A 13,643-nucleotide genomic window follows, 5' to 3' on the forward strand; every position below is an offset into this window, starting at 1 on the left:
TGACTGCTTTATCCCCACGATTTAGAACGGTGCATACCACATAATGAACCTTTAATTGACACCTGGCAAATGAATGTGTATATGAATGAATAACGTGAAAGAGCATCAGATGCCACAGAGGGTCAGTGTGAGAGGTCATGAGTGTGGGATGGGAGGTGGACAAGGGATGTGCAGACGTGGGGGGGTGGGAGGTATACGGTTGCCCGTCTAAGGAATTTGGGCATCTCGGGAGGCAGGGAGGTTGCGCAGCCTGGGCTATGAAAGCCTTTCCTTTGCCTTTGGCTCAGGTAAACCTGAGAAGTGCCTGGAAGTTGAATGAAAGCTGTGTGGGGTCCAGCCCCTGCTGGCAGCTCACCCTACCCCCCAACAACCGCATTCACTAAGGGGAGCCAGCAGAGGACCAGAGGTGGGGAGCTGGATCTCTCCAGGAGTCCAGGAGGTCCGGTGAGGCCTCTCTGGGCTGGAGGCTTCCATTTGCTGGGCTCCCCCAGTGCCAGGAGCCTCAACATTTCCAGGTGCTCCAGCAAGGAAGGACCCTGAATAAGGGGAATCAGAACCAGCTGGTTTTAAAAGATAGCCAATTGTTTTCTGATTTATCTTTGGGAGGAGACCATTATTTTGTTTGAGAAGGAAAAAAAATCACTTTATTGGGCTTTTTAGTTATGCAAAGGAAAAGCCTCTATCCCATAGGGAGTAAGGGTGGAGAGAGCTAGACTCCTCTGCATAACAATAGGAAAGGAAGCTGCCTCCCTTAGGGCAGGGTTTCCACCAGCCAGAGGGGCACCGGGAGATGAGTCTGAGACCCCAGCTTAGGGGTTTCCTTTCTCTTCAAGAAGCCAACCGAAGAGTGGAGGGCTTAGACTTCAGGTGAGGCTCGGGCAGAGGTCAAAGGTGAGCTGCCCTCCTAGTTGGGCCACTGTCTAGTTGCTCAAGGGGGGAGACGCTTGCAAATGAGGCAGACCTGAGCAAGGTGGGGCAGAACTATTTGGGGGTACCTACTGTGTGCCGGGCACTTGGGCTATAATGTTGAAGTCTGTAGGCAGTTCCTGCCTTCTATGTACACAACTGTTTAGTTACAGTTCTGGAATGTTCCATGAAGATGAAGAAATAGCAGGTCCTAAATAATCATAGTTAACATTACAAAGCAAGTGCCATGTACCAGGCAGTGTTCTACAGGCTTACACGTGTTTACTCTTTGCAAAAACTTCATGAGGAAGATACTATCTATCATTATACTTACTTTACTGATGAGAAAATGAAAACACAGAGATGGACTACCCTGCCAAGTTTACTCCAAGTGTGAAGACGTTGAGATTTGAGTCCTGAAATCTGTGCTTTGAATCACTTCACTTCCTGCTTCTTTCTCCATGCTCACAGGACAGAAGGCATCTAAGAGGAACCTGGCAGGTCCAGAGGGCTTCTCTGAGGAAGTGCGCTGACATTTAAGAATGAGATGGAACCAACCAGACCTGGAGGGGAAAATCATTCCAGGAAGAGGGAACCGTATGTGCAAAGGCCCAGAGGTAGAGTGGGAGCAAGGAAAGAAATGAAGGATTTGTCTGGAGATGTGGCCAGGGGCCAGTCATGCCAAGAATCATTATGGGAAACTAGTGGAAAGTCTTAAAGCGTTCAGATTTGTATTTCTTTCCTTTTCTTTTCTTTCTTTCTTTTTTTTGAGATTTTATTTTTAAGGGGCGCATGGGTGGCTCAGTTGGTTAAGTGTCTGACTTGGCTCAGGTCATGATCTCAGGGTTCCTGGATCCAGCCGGACCTTGGGCTCCCTGCTCAGCGAGGAGTCTGCTTGTCCCTCTCCCTCTGCCCCTCCCCCCTCGAATAAATAAAATCTTTTTTCAAAAAAGACTTTATTTTTAAGTAATCTCTACACCCAACGTGGGGTTCAAACTCACAAGCCCAAAATCAAGAGTGGCATGCTCCAACAACTGAGCCAGCCAGGCGCCCCCAGATTTGTATTTCAAATATCACTCTAAAGGTTGTGCAGAGAATGGATGGGAGTGGTTGGAGGCAGAAGGGATCTCCTAGCCACTGTATGGTGACAGAAGACAGAGTAGCCAGGTTGGGCCAAGGTCTGTGGAGGCTGGCCGGTCAGGACTGTTGGGTGTTGCTGCCTAAAAGGGGTGAAGAGCACAGGATAACGCAAATAACTAAAACTTGGAAGCCTGGTCTGGGTACGGCAAAAGAGGCGGAGTCTGATGGGGTGTGTAGCAGGCCGGGGAGGGGCCCCGGGATTGGGCTGACCCAGTGGGACACTCGGCTCTGTTGGGTCTGGGGACTAGTCTCCAGGTGGGCGGGACGCTGTGCTACTCGCCGCGTCGTGGTTTTCTTGATAGATCTGGTCCAGGAGGGGCCGGGCCGCGGGTGGGCGGGGCGCTGGGTTGTCCCCCGCCAAGCCGCTGTCAGGATAGAGCTGGTCCAGGAGGGGCGGGGCCCGAGGTGGGCGTGGCTCTGGGCCTCCCGCGGCCACCCCGCTGTCGCGGGTGCATTCCTGGCTCTCTGGCCCGGGGCGGAGGAGCGCCCCGGCTGAGTCTGCGGTCCCCGCTGGGCGCGGGTGTCGGGACCGGCCGGAGCTGGGAGCAGGGCCGCGGAGGACCCAGGTGAGCCGGGACCCTGTGCCTGGAGCGGGACCACAGAGGCTCGAGGTGAGCCGGGACCCCTTGCTGGCCCAGACTGCGCTCCCCGCCGCCAGAGGGCGAGCGGCAGCGGGGCTCAGGGAGCTGCCCCCTCCCAGTACTGGGGACCTGGGCGTCCTCTCGGAAGGGGGGTGGAGGAGACGGTAAATCAGTAACCCGCAGCGCACACAGGGCCTTTTGTCCCGCTCCGTCCAAAGAGCACCCTGGCCGTGGAGCTGGTTACTCATTGCCCACCCGGGCGGGGGCGGGCCGGCTGTCTCTGCAGCTCCCCCTCTGGACCTGCCGACTCGCACCTCCCCCCAGGGTGGCAGGGTAAGGGTGGAGGAAGAAGAGCGCGCTGGTCCCTTGGCTGCTGGACCGTCTGCGCGGCCCGAGTAGAGATGAGGAAGCTGAGGATCCGAGAGGTGCGGTCATTTGCCCAGGGTCCCCCAACGCTTGAGTGCGGGAGGTTGGAGGAGAACCCAGGACTGTCTGATGCCAGAGGCAGGCCCTTCAGCCCCTGAGCAAGGCGGTGGGTCGGTCTGTCTGCGGCCGCGTGTGATCCGAGGAAGGGTCCTGAGGTTGCAAGGTCGGGGCAGCCTAGGAATGGGAATAAAATCCCCAGGCCTCCGCCCCTCTCCCAACTGGAGCTGTGGACCCAGAGGGCTGCTCTCCCTGCAGAGCAGAGCAGGGTGGGGGGATTCTATGGAGGAGGGCCATGGAAACTGGGGGTGGGTGCAGGGACAGTGGCATCTGAGTCGGGTGGAGAAGAGAAATGGGGACACAGAGGTATGTATGTGCAAGAGAGAAGACATGCCCAGTTTTGAAAGCCAATGACTTTCCTGCTGAAGAGGTTGAAGGAGCTGACGTGCAACTAAAGATATTGACAAGGGCAGGGAGGGAGGCCTAGAATGCTGGATGAACTGTGGATTGGATCCTGCTGGACATGGGTAGCCATTAAGCGCTTGAAAGCTGGGGATATGGGGTGGTGACATGGCAGATACTTGTAATTTCTAAAGCCCTGCTGGGGAGTGGAGGCTGGAGAGCCAAGGGAGATGTTTGCAAAGGCCCAAGCTAGAGATGACCATGGCCTGCCTTGGGTCCAAGCAAGGGAGGTGAGATGGACTGGAGAAGGATTGAGGAGGCAGATGGGACTGGAAGTAGAGGAGGGGTGAAGGCAGATGGGAAGAGATGATGCCCCACCTGTGGGGGCAACCCAGGGAAGGAACAGTTGGATGGGGGAGGTGATGGTTTTGGTCAGGACAAGCTAAGTGCGCCCTGCCTCAGCCAGAGCTGAAAGGGGGCAGTGGCTGAAGAGAGAGGGTGCAGTGAGCTTCCTGGGCAAGATAGATTCGTAGACACCAATGCCTCCTGACTTATGAAGCCCCAGGTAATAGCCAGTAGTCCCCTGGGACTACATTGGTCACCTCTTCCCCTGCCCCAGCTGAGGCTGTTTTGAGTGTTCCTTTTGGGAGATGGAGACATCCTTGTTGGCATATGGATAGGGTGGGTGTGTACATCATACCTGACAGGAACCGCACCAGAATCAGAGGTAATTGGCCAAAGGCAGACCCAGGGTGAGAGTCACGGGGAGGGAGGGGAAGAACATGCCAACATTCTGTGTTCCAACCCCTACATATATGGTCTCTTTTATCCTCAAAGCAGCCCTCGGAGGACAGCACCCAGAGAGGGACGGGGACTTGCAAGTGGGTAAGAGTCAGGATTAGAACTTGGCTTTGTTGGACATAGAGCCCGTTGCGTCAAACAGAGTTGTGAGGACACGAAAAGCAGATGTATTCCCAGCATGCCATTCTGGTTCAGAATGAGGAGGAACTTCTGCTCGCCATGGCATGTGCTGCTTTGTTAGGAGTGAGCACTCTGCCGCTGAAGGTATTCAAAGCTGGCCATGAAAACGTCAGCGATGCTAGACGTGCGGGTCAGCTCAGATAACATCCAGATGCTCAAGTCTGGCCTTGTATTAGGTTTCTTTTTTTTTTTTTTTTTGGTTTTTCAGCAATGAATTCATTTATTCAGCAAAAAATAAATTATGTGTGCTGAGAGCAAGCAGAAGATATGTCTCCGTTCTCTGCTTTCCTCCAAGGAAAAAATCCCCAAACTGCCCTTTCTGTGAACTTGTGCCAGGGTCTCAGCAGGACCGGAGGAGAGCAGGAAGCCCGGCCCTGCCCCCCTGCACTGTGAAGAAGCTTTGGGCTCTGGCAACAGCAGAGCCTCTTCCAGTCTCTGCCGTGCTGCTGCGTGGGGGGGCGGGGGTTGGACAAATCCTCTGACCACTTCCGGTCTCAGTTTCTTCATCTGCAAAATAGGGGAATAGCACCACCAAAGGTGCATGCCTAGCAGGAGTTCTTCTCCCTCCTTTGCAGGAAGGCAGTCGGTGGTAAGCCCAGCCTGGGGCCTTGTGAGCAGCAGGAAGGATATGTGGCTGCTGTTGGCCCTGCTGGGGGTCCTGGTGGAGGTGCCTGGGGCTCCAGCTTTGTCCCTTGAAGCCTCTGAGGAAATGGAACTAGGTATGGCCTTTAAGGTGGGAGCGGGTGGCAGGGGAGGGCAGCCTGGAGGGGGCTACTAGCTGAGCAAAGCTGGAAAGGACCTGGCCCAGTCCCTGAGGAGGTGACAGCAGGGCAGAGCTCAAGCACTGAGACTCAGTGTCTGGCTCCCAGCAAGCGTCCACCTATCTCTATGTCCACAAGAGAGGAATGGCCTTGCAGGGTGAAGGGTCCTGAGCTGGGCTGCAGAGCTGGTGGTGAGCTCCTGGCCATGTGTGTGTGTGTGTGTGTGTGTGTGTGTGTGTGTGTGTGTGTTCTGTGCACCGGGTGTGTGGTTTGGGAGGCCTAGCAGCATGTGTGGTGTATGCACCGTGAGTGTGCTGTGCCCTGGAGGTGGCACCGATAGCATGGGGGGGTGGCAACGGCATGCCCAGCCCAGCATGTATGCTCTGCACCGTGTGTGTGATGCACACAGAGGCGTGGCGACTGCCTCACACAGCGTCTGTAGCATGTGATGATGTGTGTATGTTGAGGAGCAGCTGTCCAGCATGTGCCCGGCCTGTGCAGCATGTTCTCCGTACGCAGGGGGCTCCCTCAGCTGGGGCTGTGGGGGGGCTCACTGACCTCTGCCCTTGGCCCACAGAGCCCTGCCTGGCCCCCAGCCCAGAGCAGCGAGAGCAAGAGCTGACCGTGGCCCTTGGGCAGCCTATGCGGCTGTGCTGTGGCCGGGCTGAGCGTGGTGGCCACTGGTACAAGGAGGGCAGTCGCCTACCACCTGCTGGCCGGGTACGAGGCTGGAGGGGCCGCTTGGAGATTGCCAGCTTCCTACCGGAGGATGCTGGCTGCTACCTCTGCCTGGCACGAGGCTCCATGCTTGTCCTGCACAATGTTACCTTGGTTGTGGATGGTAAGGGGACCTAGCAGGGGCTAAAGGGTGCCTGGGGAGAGGGACCCTCCCCATCCTAGACCTCAGACATCTCTCTTTATCCCTGACATAGACTCCTTGCCCTCCAGCAATGGTAATGAGGACCCTAAAGCCCAAGGGGGCCCCTTGAATGGGCACATTTACCCCCAGCAAGGTCAGTATGAGTCCTCAGGGACTCAGTTCCCTACCTCCCAGCTGGTCACTGAGAAGACACCTGTGTGGAAACAGGTGGTCATCCTGGGGGCACTGAGTTCTCCTCTCCCCTGCCCTCCAGCACCCTACTGGACACACCCTCAGCGCATGGAGAAGAAACTGCACGCAGTGCCTGCCGGGAACACCGTCAAGTTCCGCTGTCCAGCTGCAGGCAACCCCACGCCCACCATCCGCTGGCTCAAGGATGGACAGGACTTCCATGGGGAGCATCGCATTGGAGGCATTCGGGTGAGTCTCCAGGTTCTAAGACCATCCGCTCCTCCATTTTCACTCCCCCATCGGTCTGCTCAGACCTCGAAGTCATTCCTTCTCTAATGAGGAAGGCAGCCACGGGCCTTAGAAGGAGCACTAGACGGCAGACTGGGACAGCTCTGATTCGGGTCCCCACTCTGCCACTCTCCCGCCAGTGACTTAATCTCTCAGCCTTAGCTTTCCTTGTAAAGTGGGAGGACTCACTGACTGGCAGGTAGGGAGTTTTAGCAGCTAATTCTCATGGGAAGACCCTGCAGGGTCAGCTCCAGGTTGCAGTGAGGAAGCTGAGACTCCGAGAGGGCAAAAATTGGCTCACGGTGGTACAGCCAGGAAGAGGCCATGCTAAAACTCAAAGGCTCAAGCCAAGGGTTCAGACGCTTCTTGGCCTTGGCCTGGCCTCCCCAGGGCCTGGAGAGCTTGAGAAGACCCCTGTGGGCGGGATCTAGCCTCTTCATGCCCTGGACCCCTGGGGGGGCACAGGTGGATGGCCACTCACAGATGCTTCCCCTGCCCCCAGCTGCGCCACCAGCACTGGAGCCTGGTGATGGAAAGCGTGGTGCCCTCGGACCGTGGCACCTACACTTGCCTCGTGGAGAACTCTATGGGCAGCATCCGCTATAGCTATCTGCTGGATGTGCTGGGTGAGCCGCGGGCAGGCAAGGCGGTCTGGGGGTGGGAGCCCTGACACTGCCCTCAGGTGGCGCCCAGTCTGGCAGGCAAGACGGACTCAGGCTTAGATGGCTCAAGCTGCCCTAGGTGTCCCCGCGGGTGGGAGGGAAGCACGGCGGGTAATGTTGGCCTGGAGGAACAGGGGTCAGCTGAGAGAAAAAGTGGGAGAGACATCCAGGCAGAGGGCCCAGGCTGATCAAGGTCCTAGGTGTAACGAATACAATGCATTTGTGAAGAGGTATACGCCTGGGTTGTGGCATTTAAGCGGGGAGCCATGCGTGTGGAGGGTTTTGAATGCTAGACTATGAAGTTGCCCTTGACTCCAAAGGCAATGGGGAGCTATGGAAGGTTTCAGCAGGGTAGGCAGGGGCAGACAAGGTCTGAGTTGCAAATCAGGAAGTTCCCTCCCTTGAGCTGAGGCGGGGGGGGCGGTTTGCTGGAGGCGGGTGGCCAGGGTGCTTCTGTGGGTGCCACTGGTCAGGGTTGACCAGCTGGCCCGGCCCCCAGAGCGGTCCCCGCACCGGCCCATCCTGCAGGCGGGGCTCCCGGCCAACACCACAGCTGTGGCCGGCAGCGACGTCGAGCTGCTGTGCAAGGTGTACAGCGACGCCCAGCCCCACATCCAGTGGCTGAAGCACATCGTCATCAACGGCAGCAGTTTCGGGGCCGACGGCTTCCCCTACGTGCAAGTCCTAAAGGTCCAGCCCCGCCAGCCCCTGAACCCTACTGTCCTCCCATGGGGCATGGAGGTGGGGGGGTGGTCCCCCGCTTCCTTCCTCGCCCTGTTGTGACCCCTGAGTATGTCCCCCATCCCCAGACAGCAGACATCAATAGCTCAGAGGTGGAGGTCCTATACCTTCGGAACGTGTCAGCCGAGGATGCGGGCGAGTACACCTGCCTGGCGGGCAATTCCATTGGCCTCTCCTACCAGTCAGCCTGGCTCACGGTGCTGCCAGGTGAGCACTCGAGGGGGCCAGGAGAGGCTGCAGGAATCCCTCTCTGACCCGGCAGCGGGCTATGTCCCTTGGCCTGCGGGGCTTGGGACGTGGCATGTGGATTTGTGTGCCTGATTCCTCGCGTAGCAGTGCTTCTATGCATGTCCACGTGCGACTGCCATGTGACCCTCTGGGTTAGGGGTGTGCAGGGCGGGATATAACTGCAGCTTTCTTGGTGAGTGTCCCGGTGTGTGTTGGGAGCTGTGAGGCCTGAGTTAGAGGATCTAGGGCTGGCCGTCTAACCACTGACCGGTCCGTTTTCTGTCCGTATATGTGTCTGTCTATGGGCAGAGGAGGACCTCACATGGACAGCAGCGGCGCCGGAGGCCAGGTACACGGACATCATTCTGTACGTGTCAGGCTCTCTGGCGTTGGTTGTCCTGCTGCTGGCCGGGCTGCATCGAGGGCAGGTACTCATCAGCCGGCACCCCAGGCAGCCTGCCACCGTGCAGAAGTTGTCCCGCTTCCCTCTGGCCCGACAGGTACCATGCTGTTCCCCAACCCATACCGTGTCCCCCTAGCGAAGCTCTTGGCCTGCCTTCCCCAGCCCAGCTCAGCTCTAGCAGGCTGACCGAGTCACCCGCCTTACAGTTCTCCCTGGAGTCGGGTTCTTCGGCCAAGTCAAGCTCCTCCTTGGTGCGGGGTGCCCGTCTCTCCTCCAGTGGCCCTCCCTTGCTCGCTGGCCTTGTGAGTCTAGACCTCCCTCTCGACCCACTGTGGGAGTTCCCCCGGGACAGGTATGCTGCATGGAGAGAGGATGGGCATGCAGGCTCCAGGTAGGAAGGACGTTCCCATGGCTGAGGCCTCGGCTTTCTCATTTCCAGGCTGGTGCTCGGGAAGCCGCTGGGTGAGGGCTGCTTTGGGCAGGTGGTGCGGGCAGAGGCCTTCGGCATGGACCCTGCCCGGCCTGACCAAGCCAGCACCGTGGCTGTCAAGATGCTCAAGGGTGAGTGGTGTCCCCGGGGGATGTGCTGTGCCCTTGGGACTAACAGAAGAGGCTCATGGTGCTACCAATTGAACACTGGTGGCCAGAAAGGCTGCAGGATCCCACCCTTGGGCCTAGGGCCCAACTCTGCTACCAACCCTCGCAAGCCATTTCAGAGCCGATCTGCTCACCTGTCACCTGGGAGTAAATAATAGTCCCTACCTCCTGGTCTAAGGTTCGTGAAAAGTGCCTGATACATAAAATCTTAACCAGTGGAATGATGATGACTATAAGGATTTGGGGTGACTGGGGCCAGACACCCCCACCTCAGCCCTAGCCCCATGTCAGCCTTGGCCTTGAATAACCTTGTCAGCCTCACAGGCTTCCACCTCATTCCTTCTGAGTACCCCCAAGTCACACCTTCAGCCCCCCCACCCTGGGCCCTTCCCAGATCTGTCCCCCTGTGTCCACCACTCTAGGAGAACAGTCCAAGCACCAACCCCAAAGTGCATAGGACATACCTGGGACCTACCATCGGAGCCTCTCTCTGCTGTCCCCCACCCCCTCTACAAGAGCAGCCCAAACCACTGTTCTGCTCCCCCATCCCCTCCCCTCTGCACAGCTGGGGCCACCTGGTACTTTCTGGGAGGCAGGGATTGAGAAATGTGCATTGTGAGGTCTGGCAGGGAGGGTATGTCATTGGCCCAGGGCCACAGGTCAGCCCCTGGTCCTCAGCCTTCTCAAGAGAATCTGGAGCAGCTTCTTCCCAGCCTTCCCTAGCTGCACCCCACTGGCGGCTCCCTGAATTCTCAGGCCAGAGGCACACCAGGCCCCAGTCCGACCTCAGGGCGCCAGCCTGCTTCCCGGCCCCAGGAGCTCTCACCCCATTCGGGAACTGATGCCAAACCTCCAGATAGAGCTTCTTCCTGTTCAGAGTTCTCCTGTTTCCTGGTCCCACTCACAGAGAGGCCCACCTCTTGTAGACCCTTGATCTTGTTGCTTCCTTGCAACTGTTGTGAGAGGTAGGGCATGACCCATTGTCCCCTTTGGTACAAGAGGATCCTGAGGTTCAGAGAAGTTAGAAGACTTTTTTAAAGACCACACAGCCTAGGGGCGCCTGGGTGGCTCAGTCATTAAGCGTCTGCCTTCGGCTCAGGTCATGATCCCAGGGTCCTGGGATCGAGCCCCGCATCAGGCTCCCTGCTTGACGGGAAGCCTGCTTCTCCCTCTCCCACTCCCCCTGCTTGTGTTCCCTCTCTCGCTGTCTCTCTCTCTGTCAAATAAAAAAAAAAAAAAAAAAAAAATCTTAAAAAAAAAATAAATAAATAAAGACCACACAGCCTAGTGGGGATGCAGGTCCAGACCCTTCTGACTCCAGGTCCAGCACCCCATGTCCTGTCCCCGACCCTGCAGCCCCCCATGTATATACCCTGGCTGTCATCCCTGCAGACAATGCCTCCGACAAGGACTTGGCAGACCTGGTCTCTGAGATGGAGGTGATGAAGCTGATTGGCCGACATAAGAACATTATCAATCTGCTGGGTGTCTGTACTCAGGAAGGTGGGTTGGAATGGGGCTGAGGGCAGGGGCGGCGGGGTGTGGAACCACAGCCTCAGCAGCCTCCCTGGCCCCTTCACCTCTACAGGGCCCCTGTACGTGATCGTGGAGTGTGCTGCCAAGGGAAACCTGCGGGAGTTCCTGCGGGCCCGGCGGCCCCCAGGCCCCGACCTCAGCCCTGACGGGCCAAGGAGCAGTGAGGGGCCGCTTTCCTTCCCTGCCCTGGTTTCCTGCGCCTACCAGGTGGCCCGGGGCATGCAGTATCTAGAGTCGAGGAAGGTATGGGCGGTGGGCAGCACTCTGGACCATCCTCATTGCTCCGTCTGTACGCTTTCCTGCCCCCAGCATTGAATGTCCTCCTCTTGTCCCTCTCTCCCCTTTTCCATTGCCCTGTCTCAATGTCCCCAAGCCCTTCTGTACCCCCCATCCGTACAGAGTTGACACTGCATGTCCCCATTCCTTCCTCTCGCAGGTCCTAACTCACAGGGCAAGGGAAGAGGCCATGTGGGAGGGAGGGTGTGGGCGCTGAAGTTAGCTTCTTAGTCTCCCGTCTCTGAATCTTGACCTCTTCATCTGTGAAACGAGTGGATGATGCCTCCCCCCAGGGTTACTGTGAAGTACAGTGTGCCCAGCATCCAGCCACGTGTCCTGATAAACCTAAATCCCCTGCCCTACCCCCAGTGCATCCACCGGGACCTGGCTGCCCGGAACGTACTGGTGACAGAGGACAATGTGATGAAGATTGCCGACTTTGGGCTGGCCCGTGGTGTCCACCACATTGACTACTACAAGAAAACCAGCAATGTGAGGGAGGCGGAGCAGAGTTGGAAAGGGGGGGTGGGGGGTACCAGGACCTGTGGGACTCTGCGCCAATGACCCTACCTTTCCCATCCAGGGCCGCCTGCCTGTCAAGTGGATGGCACCTGAGGCCTTATTTGACCGAGTCTACACACACCAGAGTGACGTGTGAGTCCTGGAGGCTGGGGGTCTGGAATATCTGCCAGCGATCATTGCCCTACCCCACAAAAAGGGCAAAGCAATTGCCCAAGGTCGCACAACCCTAGGACCTGAGTGGGGCCAGACTCCGTGGTGGATCAGGCCTGCGAGGTCCCCCATCCCAGCCCCAGGAGTAGGGAGCAAAGCTGCGCCCTGCTGAGCCCTGGTCCTGCCTCTAGGTGGTCGTTTGGGATCCTGCTGTGGGAGATCTTCACCCTCGGGGGCTCCCCGTACCCCGGCATTCCTGTGGAGGAGCTGTTCTCACTGCTGCGGGAGGGCCATCGGATGGACCGGCCCCCGAACTGCCCCCCAGAGCTGTGAGGCCTCACGCCCCTCTCCCCCACTTTACAGTCCCTATCCTCTGCTTTGGCCTTGGCCTTAGGGCCCAGCCTCCTAATTCACTGTCGCCATCCCCTCCTCAGCCCTAAGGGGAGTTCCTAGCCTCGTGTCCGGGCCCTCCCGCTGAGTGGCCCTACCTGCCCCCCATGAAAGCCTGGCCCTGACGCACGGCCTCCGTCCCTGCCAGGTACGGGCTGATGCGGGAGTGCTGGCACGCGGCGCCCTCTCAGAGGCCTACTTTCAAGCAGCTGGTGGAGGCACTGGACAAGGTCCTGCTGGCTGTCTCCGAGGAGGTACGGCTCCCCTCTTGTCCCGTGAGCCCTCTCTGCCCACTCCCCTCAGGCCCTCATCCCAGCTGACCACCCGGACTGACCAGCGCTGTTCCCCATAGTACCTAGACCTCCGCCTGACCTTTGGACCCTACGCCCCTGCCGGTGGGGATGCCAGCAGCATCTGCTCCTCCATCGACTCTGTCTTCTGCCACGACCCCCTGCCCCTGGGGCCCCGCGCCTTCTCCTTCCCTGCGGCGCAGACATGAGCTGGGGCACAAGGTTGGGTAGCCAGGCGGGCCGGCGGCCTTCAGCCTCCCGAGCTTAGCTGCAACCTGGCAGCGCTTGACTTCTGCAACCTCAGGCCCCAACTTCAGGGTACTGTCCCAGACCTCTAGTTCTGCTTTGGGGAGGTCCGTTCTTGTTCCCGGGGTCCCCAGATGAGGCTTCCTGCTCTGGCCTCGGATTCCCAGGCCAGGCTGCACCCCCAGTCTTAAGGCCCTGTCCTTGCCTTTGCAGTCATGGCCCCAGTGTTCTGATGGCCTGAGTGTTAGGGTTCTGCCTGGCCTCCTGGGCCTTGGCACTCAGTCCTTGATCCAGGGGTTTGGCTGGACCTAGCTGTAGAACTGTCCTAAACCTCCTCGCTTCCTTGTACCAAGGGAGGTCTTGGGCCTCTGAACCCCATTTCCCCTGGTCTCCCCTTTGCTGCTTGTCCCAGCATCTTGGTGGAAAGAGCATCGGTCCCTGTGCTCCTAGCTGAGCAGCTGGAAGCCTGCCGAAAACACAGAAGCAAATGCCCTTTTATAAATTATTTTTTGAAATAAACCTCTGTGTTCCTGGTGTCTTCCCTACAGTGGATGAAGGGGAAACAGGGTGGAGGGATCCCCAAGCTGGGAGTTTTGCCTGAGTGATACAAATGGAGGGCTCTGTGCCAGGCCTCGGACTTGCATCCATCTACAGCTACCCCAGGGCGCCCCCAGGAACCTGTGTGCACCTCTGTCTTGGTCTGTCCTACCAGCACCATCTTGTGTACGTGATGGTCTGAATAAGCGCTAATGGCAGAGGAGTCCACACGGCACCCTTATCCGCTGGGTGGAACTCTTGTACCCTCTGCACATGCGTGTGCATGTGCCTGCCCTGGGACTGTCCCCAAGGGAGCTGGCAGCACCCCTCCCCCATCTGCTCAGCATTAACCAAGCTGACCGTTAACACAGCGTGAAAGCCTGAAACCCAGCTTCGAGGCTGCTGCCCGCTCCCACGCTCTGCTGCTCAGACTGGGGGCTTGTGGGGGCTGTGCCCGCCCCGCCCCACCCTGGCCAGTCTCCCGGGCAGCAGCTGGTTGCCGCCCGGCTAGGCTGCAGCTGTCCCTGCCTGC

General features: G+C 58.2%; 1 protein-coding gene across 5 annotated transcripts; it reads left to right on the forward strand.

The window, feature by feature from the left end:
* Positions 1–759: 759 nt before the first annotated feature.
* Positions 760–13,108, forward strand: FGFR4 (fibroblast growth factor receptor 4). 5 transcript variants are annotated; one of them, XM_036084894.2, is made up of 19 exons: positions 761–867; positions 1,378–1,523; positions 5,009–5,152; positions 5,772–6,035; positions 6,127–6,207; positions 6,328–6,494; positions 7,036–7,159; positions 7,695–7,885; positions 8,005–8,143; positions 8,474–8,664; positions 8,774–8,919; positions 9,007–9,128; positions 10,557–10,667; positions 10,753–10,943; positions 11,346–11,468; positions 11,560–11,630; positions 11,840–11,977; positions 12,187–12,292; positions 12,391–13,108. In XM_036084894.2, exons 2-19 carry the CDS (start codon positions 1,454–1,456, stop codon positions 12,535–12,537), a joined length of 2,526 nt encoding a protein of 841 aa, XP_035940787.1. In that variant the 5' UTR covers positions 761–867; positions 1,378–1,453; the 3' UTR covers positions 12,538–13,108. The 5 variants fall into 5 exon arrangements, with proteins under 5 accessions (XP_035940788.1, XP_035940787.1, XP_035940790.1 ...); XM_036084895.2 differs by lacking the exon at positions 6,127–6,207 and having other exon boundaries at positions 760–867; XM_036084897.2 differs by lacking the exons at positions 761–867; positions 1,378–1,523 and adding an exon at positions 2,470–2,612.
* The last annotated feature ends 535 nt before the right edge of the window (positions 13,109–13,643 follow it).

Source organism: Halichoerus grypus, chromosome 2, assembly GCF_964656455.1.
Source record: "Halichoerus grypus chromosome 2, mHalGry1.hap1.1, whole genome shotgun sequence".
NCBI lineage: Eukaryota > Metazoa > Chordata > Mammalia > Carnivora > Phocidae > Halichoerus > Halichoerus grypus.

Coding starts and splice junctions, on each gene's coding strand:
- FGFR4 (XM_036084894.2), top strand. CDS start 1,454: ATGGAACCAACCAGACCTGGAGGGGAAAATCATTCCAGGAAGAGGGAA. Junction 8,920..9,006: donor TGGGAGTTCCCCCGGGACAG/GTATGCTGCATG, acceptor TCTCATTTCCAG/GCTGGTGCTCGGGAAGCCGC. Junction 12,293..12,390: donor TGCTGGCTGTCTCCGAGGAG/GTACGGCTCCCC, acceptor TGTTCCCCATAG/TACCTAGACCTCCGCCTGAC.